Here is a 16,221-nt window from a genome sequence, read left to right on the forward strand (position 1 = left end):
TTTAAGCTGAAATCATCTTTCTGTGAGAATTCTACTTCTTTGTGTCATCTGTATAATGAAAGTGCTCGCGAAATTACGAGTTTTGTGATATACAGAGAAGGGCAGCACAAATGGTCACAGGTTTGTTAAATCTGTGGGAGAGTGTCACAGAGGTACTGAGAGAATGTAACTGGAAGAATCTTGAAGATAGACGTAAACTATCCCAAGAAAGTCCGTTAACAAAGTTTCAAGAACCAGCTTTAAAAGATTACTCTACTAATATACTACAACCCCCACATATCGCTCACATAGTGATCGTTAAGATAAGATTTGAATAATTACTGCACGCACAGACGCATTCAGTCAATCATTCTTCCCACACTCCATACATGAATGGGACAGGGAGAAACCCTAATAACAGGTGTAATGTATCCTCTGCCATGCACCCCACAGTGGATTGCAAACTATAGAAGCAGACCGTCTTTACCTTTGTTACTTCTTATCTTTATTCTTTTGATTGTAAAATACTTCATCTTTTTTGTAAATTTTCACAGTTTCAAGCGATTGTGATTGCACGCTAATATTTTACTGTTTGTGTTATCATTAATCATATACTTCATTTATACCTCACGTTTAAGTGATATTTTGGTTGGTTCATTTGGGGGAAGGGACCAAACAGCGACGTTATCAGCCCCATCATATCAGGGAATGATGGGGAAGATAGTTGGCCATGCCCCTTCTAAGGAACCATCCCAGCATTTGTGTGAAGCGATTTAGGGAAATCACGGAAAACCTAAATCAGGATGGCTAGACATGGGTTAGACACGTCGTCCTCTCAAATGCAAGTTCAGTGTACTAACCACTGCACCAGCTCTGTTGGTTCCAATAATTTATAATACTCGCTTGCTCAGGTACTAAACAATAATTACTATCCAAGTATTTTTGTACCAATGATGTGTATTAACAACTCATTCGCGATTGAATGTGTAATGTGCATAATTTAAGCACATCAACTTCCATATAACTTGAAATAACACTTACCTTTCATATGGGCTTTTATTACTGCTTCTCTCATCAACAACATATCAATGGCCTTACACTTTACTTTGTGAATGTCTCTCGATGGCACTCGCCATTGTTTATATTCATTTTGTTATGGCCACAGTTGGCTTCAGGCACACTCTCGAGGCATTTTAATCACAATTTTAAAAATACACCTGTTCTGCAGTGTTCCCACCAAACGTGTTTTACAAGTAGGGATGGCCGATAAATCACAGATTGATACTTTGCCACAGATATTTTCTTGTCACAGGTGTACTAAGTTAGTTAAGGTTTCCATGCCCCTTGCTATTGCTGCCAGTGTATAATATCTCTCACTACCAGCACTGTAGTTTATGTACAGCAAATGGTGTCAATTGCCAGTACTGCGTGTAATCAAACTCCACTCTATTCTACATGCCTGAGGCGAGATAGCCTTGCCCCTCTCATCCTACATGTCACACAGCTGAGCGATCCTCATAACTGATTTGACATTCAACCTATACATCCAGTCTTTTTTCCACCTTCTTAACTTCGACAAATTAATTTATTTTTAAGTTTCAATACAATTGCCAAGACAAAAATAAGGTCTTATAAGAACTATAATTAAAAAAAGGACAAAATAAGCACTTATAAGGACTTTTATTGCACAGTACAAAAATTAAGTACTTTTAAGAAACATACGAACCCTGAAAAATTTGTTCGCAAAAATATCCAAGCCTCTTGGCACACAAATTACTACAGCTACACTGCAAAACATGTTTCGATCTCTAGCCTTCGGAGTCTTACATTTCCTTCTTCAAAAGACAGGAAAATAATTAAAACAGAAAAAGAAACAAGTAAATAAATGTTAAAATGTACACTCTACCACTTCCACAATGCAGAACACTAAAATTAATGCAATTCAAAGGGGCAAGCCCCCATCATCAGAATTAGTAAACAAGAATCAATAGGGGACAGTCAAAAAGTTTGCGTTTGAAGGCCGTACAGTCTAGAATCGGTACTTCGGCTACGGAAAATCACCGTGAGCACTGAAGCAATCATCCTACTGACACACCAGGTAGAAGATACCCACTTGGTAAAAAACTTACCTTGCTGCAAGTAGTAGTTTGTGTGACACACCAGGTTGAAGGTACCCATTCAATAAAAAACTGTGCACTGCAGCATGAAGAAGAATGTGTTTTCTGTTCCATATTCTCATCCAACAGGAAATGTCAACCCTTCAATGCCTTTTTTAAGGGACTGAAGGCGTGATAATTGCATGGGGGAAAATCAGGACTATAGGGCAGGTGCTCAAATGTCACATATTTGGCCATAATGTATGAGGCTGGCCTCCCAGATCGACTGGCATCTTGTGTTGAACCACGACCAGCATGGAACTTGCTGCACCATTCCACAATGGTGGTTTCCAACAGACACATTGCCCCCGTGCACATTCGTCATTTTCCGATTGATGTCTACCAGTTTTAATGCTTCAGCAGCAAAGAAAAGAATAGCAGCACATTTGTCCTGTTTTGACACATTTGGTAATAACATTGTCATAGTTCACGTTTCTGCATTTACTGCACGCACATCAGGAAGGCATGAATGTCACAATAATCCGTTGCCTACATGTCACGCTTATATACCCACATCTGAGACGCACTACATATAATGGCCTTGAACAAAAACTGTTTGACTGATAAAAACATAAACAAAATAAATACATTTTAATATTTTTAACCTTATCACTTTTATACATTCTTGTATAATTATTTTGATGATGGTTTGCTCCTAAGAAATACATCAATTTTGGTGCTTTTGCATTGTGAAAGGTTGTTGAGTCTACATTTTCACACTGATTTTAACAATCAAAATGTTGTATTAATTTTGGATTAAACCAAGGAAAGTGTTATGAAAGTTGAATTTTAGGGAAAGTAGTGCAAATCTTGGATCAGCTGAGGAGAGGGAGAAGATATAGCACAAAAAAGTATTCAGAAATAATAATAAATTATGAGCCAAGATTCAAATTTCAGTATGTTCTGACATTAGTGAGTTATTGGTAGTTGGCAGTTTATATGTAAGAGCTTAATTTGAAAGAAACCACAGGGTGTAATTGTAAATGAAACACAAATAAATGCAGCTGGAGTGTGTGTGTGTGTGTGTGTGTGTGTGTGTGTGTGTGTGTGTGTGTGTCCACATCTCAACTGGCTAATTCTGTAACATGCTCAGTAGCTGGATGTTGCCAGTATGGACAGTTTGTCCGTCGCCATTCATTCTAATATATGAGGGTAGTTCAGAAAGTAACAGCAAACTATCAATATTAAATGCTGTTAACACATCAGGGATTTGAAACCGCCAGGAAGTGAAAATGCATGGTTTGAGAAAGTTTCGACATGCCAACAGGTGGACTGAAAAGGAGAGGCAGTAGAAACAAAGTGGCAGTACTCCTAGCTCTGTGAACTGTAGAAGAGCAGCGAGCAGTAATAAGATTTTTGTGGTCAGAGGTCATAAAACCTCAACAAATCCATAGGATGTTGGAAAGGTATGGGGAGAGCTACATTAGTGAGAGGTATGTATGAGTGGGTAAATGCCTTTAATAGTGGACGTATGTAAGTAACAAACGAGCAACGCTCTGGTTGTCCCAGCAAGATTGTTACTGATGAGAATGTGGGCTGCACTGACACCATGACTCATGAGAAATGGCACACTTCTGTAGAAGCTTTAGCCAGTATGGACAGTGTCAGTGTCAGATCCGTTCATACCATTACTAGTGAGGTTCTCAAGTACCTTTTTTTTTTGTGCATGATGATAGCTAGAATGCTCACTGGTGAACACAAGATGATGCGTTTTCAGGCTGCCACATCGTTTCTGGCATGATATAATGTTGAAAGACACGATTTTGACACGTATCGTTACTGGTGGCGAAACCTGTGTGCATCTCTTTGAACCAGAAACCAAAAGACAGCCTTCAGAATGAAACATCTTCTCCAACCAAGAAGAAATTAAAGTCTCAGCCCTCTGCTGAAACGGTCCTTTCCACCCTCTTCTGGAAAAAAAAGGGCTCTGATTTTGGAGCACTATCAGCAAAGATGTGAAACAGTGAACAATGCCTGATACAGTGCCATGTTGGAGAATGAGCTAAAGCCAGCAATACAGAACTGTCACAGAGGACTTTTGTCTAGAGGCATTCTTCTCCCTCATGACAATGTGTGCCCCCACACCACCACTGAAACTCTTGCCGACATTTGGAGATTGGGATTTCAAGTTGTACTTCATCACCATACAGCCCTGATTTTGCTACTTCAGATTACACATGTTTGGACCCCTGAAGGATGCTCTCATAGGACAATGATTAGAAAGTAATGATGAAGTGGTGCACTCTTTGTTGCAGGCACAATCGAAAACCTTTTATTCGAGTGGAATAGAAAAGTTGTGCAATGGTGTGAGAAGTGTATCAAAAAGGAGAGTAGTTATGTTGAAAAATGATATCTTGTTTGTATTTGTAAGTGAAATATGTGCTTTGCAAAAAAATTGTGTGCTGTTACTTTTTGAATCACACTCTTACACTGGTCAGCAAACTTGGTTGTTAGTTGAAAAGATCATTTATGTACTCTCATCAACATCCATGTCTTTAATTTCATTGACAAACCTCTACTGGTGAATTGGAGTTTATAAAAATATGGCATAATCCTTTCTGTAGCATACTACTCAAACACACATATCATTTGTAATTTCACATACAATGTGCTCTCATGTAATTAATTTTTTTGGTAGTGCAGGAGAAATGGGGAAGGGTGACTACAAATGTGTATATTACTCCTTAATACATTGACTGCCGCACGCACAGTATCAGATGGAAATGAGCGTTTGGCGTCATTGGCCGGGAGGCCCCTCGCGGGGCAGGTCCGGCCGCCATATCGCAGGTCTTATTACATTCGGCGCCACATTGGGCGACCTGCACGCCGGATGGGGATGAAACGATGATGAACACAACACAACACCCAGTCCCTGAGCGGAGAAAATCTCCGACCCAGCCGGGAATCGAACCCGGGCCCAGAGGACGGCAATCCGTCACGCTGACCACTCAGCTACTGGGGCGGACACAGTATCAGATCAGGCACATGGCATCAAGTGTGAGGCTCTGTTGTGGCAACTAGGTGCCTTTTGGGAGTCAGTGTGTAAATAAGGTGCAGGTTTTATAGTTCTCTATTAAATTTTAATGAGACTGATGGATAATATCAAACATATTTACTGGAAAAAGCAATGGTTGCAGAATGTCCTTTATCGTTACATGTTTGGCAATTGTTCAAGAAGATTATTAACAGCGCATGGATACAAATTTTAACAAACAGTTGAAGTATTTAGTCATTTGGTGGTGTTTAAAGTGTTCCACGTAATCGTCTTTTCCTTCTTTCTTCTCGACTGTGTGAGCCACCGGATGAAGAGCGGCGTCCGACCTCACAGTGTTCACCCCGGAAGTCTGGAGGACATCGACATTTGTTCACCCCACGACAGCGTCCACCATTCAGGCACGGGATGATACACTTTGCTGCAATGTACACAATGGAACTTCAAGAATTTTTGTGAAACATATTAGTAAAACAACCATGCCAATTTTTCTTCAGTTTTGTATATTTAGAGCTTAGTTGCTATATACTGTCAGCTTTCTAAGATAGGGAAACACAAACCTCTGCTAAAACTTTAATTACACAATAAGAAAATATGTCTCAATTTTTTGTGGCCATTTTGTAAACTCTAAACTGCACTATAATTCTAGGGCAGAAAGTTGAAACAAATTCCATGGAATGTGCAGTTCTTGGCATCTTTTATGTGGTCAGATCTAATATATATTGAACAAGACACAGGCAAGAAGACTATCATAAGATAGTTATTTCTTATGTTCTCAGCAATGTACATTTAAGTTACAAATTGTGTACAAGTACTAGATTCGTGGAGGGATTACAATACCATGCAAATGGTTTCAACTCCTCAGCATTTTTCAACACATCAAGAACATTTTATTTGGACTAGAATTGAACTTCCATGGGAACACATGCACAGTTAATGGTAACCTACTTTTAGTTTGCAGGCAACGAACACTGATTCACTGTAAAACATGTTTTTATACACCCAATGATAATGGGAGATTTTGTTCAATAATTATGCCCAATATCACAAACTTCAAAACAAAGATGAATAATTCATTATTACAAAAACCTATAGAGATATTCTTTCAAATAAAGGGGTAGGGGTAGGTGTGGGTGGGGGAAAGGAGGGGCAATGAGAGAAAATCTGTATTAAAACAGTGAAAGGTGAATTTGGTTTAATGTTTGTATCAAATGATAAAATTGGCAGCAGTAGCCATCTGAAATGCACCGCCAGATACAGGTGTGGCTAGGAGTTGCACAACAAATACAAATGTCTACGGTTCAATCCTTATTCATCCCAAATATCATTTTGAAACAATGGAAAATCCATTTTGGAATATCAAAAATATTATGAAAAGGATAGATTGTTACTCACTGTAAGGGTGACATGTAGAGTTGCAGGCAGGCATAATGAAAAGAATGTTACACATTTAGTTTTTGGCCATAGCATTCTTCAGAAAAGAAAAGAAAGACACACATGCACGTGTGCGCAAGCAAGCACACCGTCTGGCTGCTCAGTGGGGGTCGGTGGTTTGGGGGGGGGGGGGGGGGAGAGGGCTTGTTGCCTTGCACTGTGCCTCACTTCCACAGGCGGTCGTAGTTTTAGTTAATTTACATTTGCAGCCAACTGCCATTTTATAGTGTCCAAACTCTGCACTATAGTGACCGGAAAACAAAATCTGTCACTATATTCTGACTGTGCTGAAAGTCTTTCTGTAATGTGTGAAGAGAGCTTTTTTCAGTTCTACTTTTGTGTTGAATTTTGGTTCTAATCTGTAGCACTGTGCCAAGTCCGAGTTGCATGGCTATGAAATCAATATTCTACAGATTTTATAATTACTGAATTGGAATGCTATATTTTCAATTAATGACATATAATCTTAAACAGATGTGTCAGCATTGCAAAGTGCAATTTTTTTTCATTTATTAGTTACATAAACATTCACATGTTACAAAACTTTTTTGTACAGGGGTAAACTGTAACATCGTTCTGAATCTGAGATAGCATGCCATTTCTTAGCTCAAAATGGCTGCTCTGTGCACTGGCCACCAACCTTATGGCATGCATAGCACACACATCCAAGTCTCTGCCACAACCTTTCTAACATCCTTGGTGTGTTTGAATGTTGCCTCAAAGGGCTTTTATTTAAGCTACTAATCCCTTCACCCCAGAATCACATCACCTTACAAATTGGTAATGGTGTGGTTTCCAATATCTTGAATTAAACACTGCACAATCTGTGAATACAAAAACTAAACAGACTGTACAAAAAAGTGAACACTCCACTGTACTGGCATAGATTGGTAAGTCCTGCCTCCTTAAGCTGACTCCAGATATCCAATTAAAAACGTTAAGTACATCACTCTAACTTTAAATGCGAACATTTTTAGGTTAGGCTTTACCGTGACTGTTATTGACATTAAATGAAACAAGAAGTTCACTGTTACCAGTCACGGTGACTGGTAACAGTGTATATACACACACAACAAAATTATCCCACCTCCTAGACTAAATGCTGGTAAAATAAACAGGAATAATCTTTCTTACAGAATTCACAACGCAAGCCATAGAAACCCTTGGGGCAATCACAGGTGTCCTTCTGTATGCATTTTCCACCATTGAGGCACTTTTCGGCACAAATACCTGAAAACAATTACAATTGCAACACAGTCATTAGCAACAGATACTTATTACAGGCTGTTTGTAACATTATAATCACAGACAATGTAGAATTCCAATCCTTGAATCTCAAATTTATATATAAGAATGTAATAGCATTCTGTTAAAATTATTTTAATATTATATTAATAGTATTATATATATATTATTATATATTAATATTATATTAATATTTCAGCTCAAGTCCTTCGACTTTCTACTTTAACCATAAACTCATATGACTTCTAATTAAGAAGCAACACATATAGACAAAAATACTGACAATATATTTTAGAAAGAAACTTCTGTGCAGAATACTGAAAAGGCTTTTCTATGTGTCATTTATAGGGTTCTCTACCTCAATCGGTAAGAAACACAACCCGCACATGAGCACTTTGTTGTCCATGTGTCTGTCCGTCCAGCTACCTGTTAGGCCCCTATTTTCTCAGGAATGGGTACAAGTATCGAGTTGAAATTTATGTGAAGCGCTAAAATCTACGGTCCCTTGACAGTATAATAAACATTAGCTTCTAAATCAATGCAATCAAACAATATAGCCATTTATGTCACATTTTTTGACACACACAAACTCACTCAACAGAACCTACAGAGTTACTTCCTGTTGCTCTACAATCATGAAATTTGGCAATAAGAAAGATTTCACTGTACAAGTAAAGGAAAAAAATCTGGAAACCGTGAATTTGTTATTGTATCACATGAAAAAATTTGTTGTTTGTTTATTTATTTACAACATGCTCCTACAATATTTGTAATACTACATGTATGTATTTTTGTGTGTGTGTGTGTGTGTGTGTGTGTGTGTGTGTGTGTTGTATGATGGTTATGATGTTCATATGCCCTCACTTCTTGATATGCTGTGGAGAGGTATGGTATTTAAGCCAGTACACTGAGTGAAGTCTGATGATCAGGAACTTTATGCCGCCACCACCACCTCTCCTCCTCTTGCTGACCAAACACTGGCAGTGAACATTTTTCCCCCACTAGGATTTGATATACCTTACCACTAGGTCAAGCGCCACAGCGCAAGCACATGTTAGCAACCTCGGCCATGGAGGCAGATTCAGAATTTTTTTTTTTTTTTGTTAATTATCCAGCTGCCCAGTCACCCGTTAAAACTTCTTTTTCTTTGGAACAGGTAGATGCCTCAAGTTAAAATTTATGTCACATACTAATATCTGTGGTGTCTTAGGGGCATAATAAATGTTAGCTTCTAAGTCAATGCAATCAAAAGATTCATTATTTATGTCACATACGAGGGGGGTCCCAAAATGGAACTGAAATATTTTTTAAAAGCTATATATTTTCAAACACTGTTTACAAAACCGCCTTATCTCTTTCAAAATACTCTCCATTACAACTAATACACTTGTCCCACCAGTGCTTCCACTGTTCGAAAAACGTTTTGTAGTCAACTTTAGAAATGGCTAACACCCCTCTTTTTTCCCCCCCTCTGGACTAATTCAATGTTGTCAAATCAGTGTCCTTTCATGCCCCTTTTCATGAGTGGAAATAAGAAAAAGTCACACAAAGCTATGTCAGGTGAGTAAGGTGCATGGGCAGTGCAATCATGCCATTTTTAGCCAAAAACTGTCTAACAGTGATGGTTGTGTGTGCAGGTGGGTGGTCATGGTGGAATAACCAGTTTCCTGTCTGCCACAAATTGGGTCTTTTCCAACGAACTAGTCTCCGACAGTTGATCAATTGTCTGTCAACATTCTGTCAGCAAAAGTTTTCGAATTTTTTCAATATTTTCATTGATTAGGGCAGTTGATGGACGTCCAGAATGAGGTTTGTCATCGATTGACATGCTGCAATTTTTAAATTGAGCGAACCACTCGTACACTTGAGTTTTTCCCATAGCGTCATCTTGGTAAGCTCTTTTCAACATTCAAACAGTTTCAGGACAATTTTTTCTGAGTACAAAACAAAATTTCACAGCTGCATGTAGTTCACTTAAACTTGCCATAGTAAAAAATGAAACAACAAAAAAACAGCGCTAGCAAAAACAATCACTGCAGATGAAGAGAACAAGCCAGGTCAACAACATAGGCATTACTGAACTGGCAATGAGTTGTGCTACACACGTTTTGCGGCAGAAAAGTGTTCTACACAAGCTTCACCCACAGAAAAGTTATTTCTTTTTTTTTCTTCTTTTTTTTGGGTACCCCCCTCGTATTTTTATACTTGCTAACTCACTCATTAAAACCTATAAGGTACTTCACCTTGACACAGCATCATGAAATTTGGCAAGAATAAACGTTTCAAGGGGGGAATCAGAAAATTGTTAATTTGTAATTATATCACATGAAAAAAATTGTCATTTGTTATCTGACTTCAAACTTGAAGTTACAACATTTTTAAAATGTTTGGACTCCCTGGGACTGATATGTTGCCAGTATCAATGTTGATAACGAGAAAAAAAATCTTCAAGATCCTAAATTCCCGGAATGGATAAAATGTCTATATACATAATTTAAGTTTTTATGGAACCTTTAATGTGCGAGTCCTACTCGTACCTGGTCAATTTTTCTAAAACGTGTGGTACTGCAGATGAGGATAAAACACAATTCAAAAGGTAGAAATGACAAAACTTAGAAGGGAAGTAAGATAGAGGTTGTTACTGCTGTGGTAAGCAAGGAAAATTATGAGCAAAGTATTTTTACTCAATCAAATTGTATTGGGGATAAATTTCCTATACATTACAAAAGACATCTCGGACAAGAAAAATCTCACAGACCTCATTTCCATGCTTTTGGAGGAGACAATATGTGTGTTTTCTGGAGTCACTGTTAAATGCTTTTTGATACATTTTTTTACAAGGGAGGTTGTGGGTTGGAATGGCCCAATTTTATCTCTTTTCTTCTGAAGGTTTGAGCCTTAACACACACCACACAGTACACTGAATGAGCTGTGCTTGGCTGCCAATTGTTTACAACACTTTATCAGAAGTCTGTCTCTTTTAGATATAGCTGCAGATTTTTTTTTTAATCGCATTGTGTAGGTATACATTAACAAAAGACAGTGAAATCATAGAAACTTAATCTTTATACAGCATTAAGAATAAACTCAGGGAGGACCACATAAAGATGTTTGTTTGGACTGTCCTGCTGTATGGATGTGAAACACGGATATTCTGAGAATTAAAAAATAATAGCCTTGAAGATGTGGTGTTACTGCAGAATGCTCAAGATTTCTTTTGATAGGCAAGATATCAAAAGAAGAGGCACTCTACAGACTGGAGGAAGAGAAGCCATGTCTCTTGAAGCCTATCTGACACAAGAGACACTTGGGTTGGCCAATTGGTGAAGTTTGATGGTATCTTAAAAGTATTTTTGAAGGGACATTAGAAAGGAAGAACACAAGAGGCTGACCAAAACTAGAATACCTTGACTAGATCATGGAGGATACCAGCTGCACCACCCTCATGAGGAAGGCCAAAGACAGAAATGCATGGCGAGCTCTGATAACAAACCTGATGACTGAAGACCTAAGAAGAACGATAAAGTATCACTATACTGCTTAGTGCTATTCACATTTATGACATCTAGATTTAGTCTAGTAAATTACTAGGAAGGCTACTACTTCGAAAACATATGCTGCTATCTCTTTAGTTTTGCTATATAGCTGCTGTTTATTAGCTACTAGTAGCTTAATATTTACTGGAATACAATGGCATTTTTTTAATAGAAAATATTTCCCACACCTGTAAATACTGAGTCCTATTTACAGTATGTTACTATTTGTCATACTGCTTTATAAGAAACACTGCAACTTTTAGTAGCTCTTGAAAAGAGCTTAGTGTTACAATTCAATTGAGTTTATCTACAGATATCATGAAACTATATACCAATTTTGTAAAATTTAATAATTCTTGAAAAGACCTTAGTTTTGCAGTTCAATATTTCACAAAAAAAAAAAAAAAAAAAATATTTTAGAAATGTACTAAATTTTAGATCAGAGTCTGCTGCACAGTCCTCTTCTGTTTTGATACACAAGGCTGAAGTGAATACTAAAGTGAAACTGCCAGCAGGCAGATTTTGTCTTCAAATTTATCTCATTCCACCAATTCTCTGAAAAGTTTAACATGATTGTATTGCTACACTTTTCTTTTCTAGATTTACTGAATATTGTTAAAATGTATTATTCTGATCAACAAATTGCAGTTGATTAAATTCTTGAGTAAATAGAACACTTGCAAATGTTACTCATACAGTAAGCTCTTGTGTACTATCAGTTGTTGGCATCTAGAACCATTTATAAAATATTATGGGTGTACACATTACCTGAGACACACTACATGTTTAACTATATCTGTTGAATGAGTATGATTTTTCTGTTAATTGGTATCAGCGTATGTGAAGTCTACTGTAATCATAACAGTAAACTATTGGATCTCATCATGTCTATACAGGACATTACAGTCAAGAGACTAAAATATGTATTACCATGTCAGCCGTTCTTTTCTTTTTAGTTGTGCCACTTTAAAAGAAAAAAGATAATATTACACATTGGCACAAAAAGTTTTGCGAAGATCTGAAAATTTGAAACAAAATAGGGAAAGTTAATTGCATACTTGCTGCCCCTGATGTGGTAGTTGACAGTTAAGAATTCCTGTACCTTTTTGGGTACAAGATCCAATCGTATCTATCTAAGAGCTACAGAACAACTGTGTCCTTATAAAGTGTATTAGCGAATAAAAAAAACAAAAGAACTAGCAATAAACATTTGATCATTTTCTCATGTCATACAAGTGGTAGACTGAAAATCTGACAAATATAGCTGGAGTAAAATTTTCATTCTTTGATGGTCTGCCTACCAAGTTCTCATCATTGAAGACTGCCTTGTAGAGTTACAAGGGCAGCCAAACGTATTTACACAGGTTCTCTATTTAGAGCTAACTACATCCAGATATTGTGGTTAAAACTGAATTATTTAAGTTTGGAAATATGGTTTACAGAGCCTTCATGAAAGCAGTCTATTTACAGAGAGTTAATTTATATAAGGTCCACTGGTTAACAGTTTAGGATGCTTTGCAAACTGGAATTGTATTTTATCCTATTGAGGTGATTGCAGCATGATCCTGTATAAAATTGAGCTCAGTAATATGGGGACGATACATCAATGTTGATGCTATATGATCTTTGCATGTACAATATGGAGTAGGAATCATTTGCTACTTGTTTGGAGCCATAGCAGATGATGTGAATTTCTGAAGAAAGTTGTGGCCAACCTAAATATTACCACTTTAGCTCTTTGTGAACCTCAAAGAGCTGTGCATCATTCATAACGAAGATGCTACCTTGTTTTGTTTAGAGGCAATATTGCTACTCAGTTTCATGTTTCTTATCAAAATTCACTGTATCTTAGGTCTGGAAATTTTTTCTTTATTGTTGATAACTTTTATTACATTTTATTAACACACTGTGAACTTGTCATATTCATTCAGTTATAAGAAAACCAAGTGAACCTAATATTTTTTACAACAGTGCTACACTGTCCCAGCACTGCAGCTTGGCCAAGCTCAAGTGTTGGAGTGCTGGAGAGGGGAGGAGAGAAGGGAGACCGTCAGCTAGGAGAGAGATGTAGGAATGTGGCATAGGTGATCTACCCTCCAGCTGTGATGAAGTGGATGAGTGCGAGGCAAAATGCCAACAGGGGCGGATGTGAGTGTGGGATATGTCCTTCCAATACATACTTCTATCCCTCAATCCAAATGGCCGCCCATTTCCACCTGTCTCATAGCTCCCACTTCACTCATTAATCAACACCTACCATGCTCTCTCTGTAGTTTCCTTCTTCCTCTGTTGTATCTGCTTTTCCAAACTCTTATACTTCATTGTGTGCCACATGCAACTTCCACTGCTTAGATTAACATGGGCTTGCCTGTCCCACGTTTCTATCCCATGGCATTGTTGCCTCCCTCTCATAGTTGCCAGCCTCTCTTCCCTCCAACTCACCTCTCATCCTTGTAGTCACTCCAGCTGGCATCACAAACTGTTGGCAGTTACCTTTACTTCTTCAAATATGCTCCATTAGTGAAAGTTTGTCCGAAACAGTCTTTGAACTACAGGGTGGGTACAATAGAACTGGCCCAAAAGTGTTTTCATTGTTTTATGACAAGGTAATCTAAACAGCAAGATTTTTCTGGATTGATTTCTATGGCAGTCATTTCCAGGCTCTTCTGTAAAGAGCAGCCTTCTTCTTTGGTGTATCCATCTCTGCACAAGTATCAGCTGAATGCTCTGGCGGACAAGTGTGGTGTTAAATAGTCTCTTTAGTAGACCTGTTGCATTTTCTAAGTGTTTTGCCAATAAACCACAGTCTTTGGGTTTTTTTTTTTTACCCACGGCATTATCTATGTGATCATTCCAATTTAAGTTAGATATAATTTTAATCCCTAAGTATTTAGTTGCATGAATATAATAGAAGGCAACATTCCATGTAGGAAAAATATATCTAAAAACAAAGATGATGAGACTTATCAAACAAAAGCGCTGGCAGGTCGATAGACACACAAACAAACACAAACATACACACAAAATTCAAGCTTTCGCAACCAATGGCTGCTTCGTCAGGAAAGAGGGAAGGAAAGGGAAAGACGAAAGGATGTGGGTTTTAAGGGAGAGGGTAAGGAGTCATTCCAATCCCGGAAGCAGAAAGACTTACCTTAGGGGGAAAAAAGGACAGGTATACACTCGCGCACACACACACATATCCATCCACACATACACGGACACAAGCAGACATTTGTAAAGACAAAGAGTTTGGGCAGAGATGTCAGTCGAGGCGGAAGTAAAGAGGCAAAGATGTTGTTGAAACACAGGTGAGGTATGAGCGGCAGCAACTTGAAATTAGCGGAGGTTGAGGCCTGGCGGATAACGAGAAGAGAGGATATACTGTACTGCACTGCACATTGCTTTTACATCATCCTGCCTTTCCAGTTCTTAAATCTCGTCACAGTTACTTTTCACCCATTCCTTTCCAGCTTGATCAATTAATTGTCTTATTTCTTTAGTCTGCTTTCTATATTATTTTTCCTTCCTTCCACATAATGTCAAATCTTCCTTTTCCTATGATCATCCACTATATCTAACATACTGGGTGTAATCCATTCCCTCTCATCTTTACTTTTCCAGTAACTTCTTCTAAGGCTTCCGGAATAGTATTTTTCATTGTAATCCATTCTTCTGGTACACTGGCACATTCTGCTGAATTTAAAAGTTTTTCTTCAGTATTTTGAACAGTGGCCTTACATCCTTCATGGTTCCATTTGACGACACCCCGGTTTCTTCTTCTAATACTCTTCAGCTTTTTTTGCAAACATCTGCCACTAGAAAGTTCTGATCTGCATCGGCATCTGTTCCAGGAAATGCTTTCGCCATATTGACACTGTTTTTGAATATTGGGTTGGTCATAAAATAATCATCTGCTATCTTCACTATTACTAAGAGCAGCTAATGCATACAGCCCTTGATAGTGGTGTTTATAATCCAGAAATCAAAGCTATCATAGCAGACTTTTAGTTTTTCTCTCTCATTTTTTTCCCTAGTCCAGATTCTTCAACTATGTCCTTCTGTTTTCCTTTCCCCACTAAGCTATTCCAGTCTCCCATCATAATTTTTATTTTACTCTTTCCAAAGTGTTGGAAACTTCAATAGCTAAGATAACTTATTTTGTATCAGACATATGAACATTTTCTGGTCCAGTTTTATTTTGGCCACCCTGCATGCAATCAAAAAAGTAGCAGTTAAGTCCCTCATTCTGCCTCTAGATGGGCCAATCAGATGTGACCGACTGCTGTTTCATTTTCTGTCAGTGACACCACTGGATGCGGCATGAAGGGGCGTGTTGGTCAGCACACTGCTCATCCAGTCATCTATTTTCTTGACATAGGAACCATTAACAATTGATCGAGTAGCTCCTCAGTTGGCCTCACGAGGCTGAGTGCACCCTTTACCAGTCCTCCCACGAAGGATTAATTCCTGGCAATACTGGGAATCAAGCCTGGGTGCTCCACATTGCAGTCAGCCCCATACAAATTAACTGTGACAAATTATTTCTGTGATTTATGTTCAGTAATTTTTCACCTGCTACATTCTGATGCAGATCATTGCTGTATTTTCTTCCTCTATTATGAAATGAATTCTTCTTTGATGGAGCAAAGCATCTTTGTTGTTCTGACATTCCCATGCCTGTACCTGTTTCCTCAAGAGATCTGTTGTTTCTTTACCCGTTATTATCCATATACAGTGTAAAAAATAAATCATCTTTGTTGATTGTTTATGTTCAGCATGCTCCATTACACACTATTTGTAATACTTCATGTATGTATTTTGTGTATGTATGTAGTGTGTGTAGTGTAATGTTTGTGCTGTTTGATGATGATGATGATGA

General features: G+C 38.0%; 2 protein-coding genes across 9 annotated transcripts in view; one reads left to right on the forward strand and one right to left on the reverse strand.

Annotated features, from left to right (window-relative positions):
- Positions 1 to 16,221, forward strand: part of LOC124616755 (5-demethoxyubiquinone hydroxylase, mitochondrial) — a 61,047-nt gene that overhangs the window by 28,267 nt on the left and 16,559 nt on the right. The window lies entirely within an intron of this gene.
- The window catches only part of LOC124616754 (protein shifted), a 57,566-nt gene continuing 46,577 nt past the window's right edge, over positions 5,233 to 16,221 (reverse strand). For all 4 annotated transcript variants that reach the window (XM_047145133.1, XM_047145130.1, XM_047145131.1 and 1 more), the window contains exons 7-8: positions 7,696 to 7,791; positions 5,233 to 5,548 (exon numbers count right to left, since the gene is read on the reverse strand). In XM_047145133.1, coding sequence (XP_047001089.1) covers positions 5,379 to 5,548; positions 7,696 to 7,791 — 266 coding nt within the window. In that variant the 3' untranslated portion in view covers positions 5,233 to 5,378. The remainder of the gene's footprint in view (positions 5,549 to 7,695; positions 7,792 to 16,221) is intronic.

Source organism: Schistocerca americana, chromosome 5 (assembly GCF_021461395.2).
Source record: "Schistocerca americana isolate TAMUIC-IGC-003095 chromosome 5, iqSchAmer2.1, whole genome shotgun sequence".
NCBI classification, from domain to species: Eukaryota; Metazoa; Arthropoda; class Insecta; order Orthoptera; family Acrididae; genus Schistocerca; species Schistocerca americana.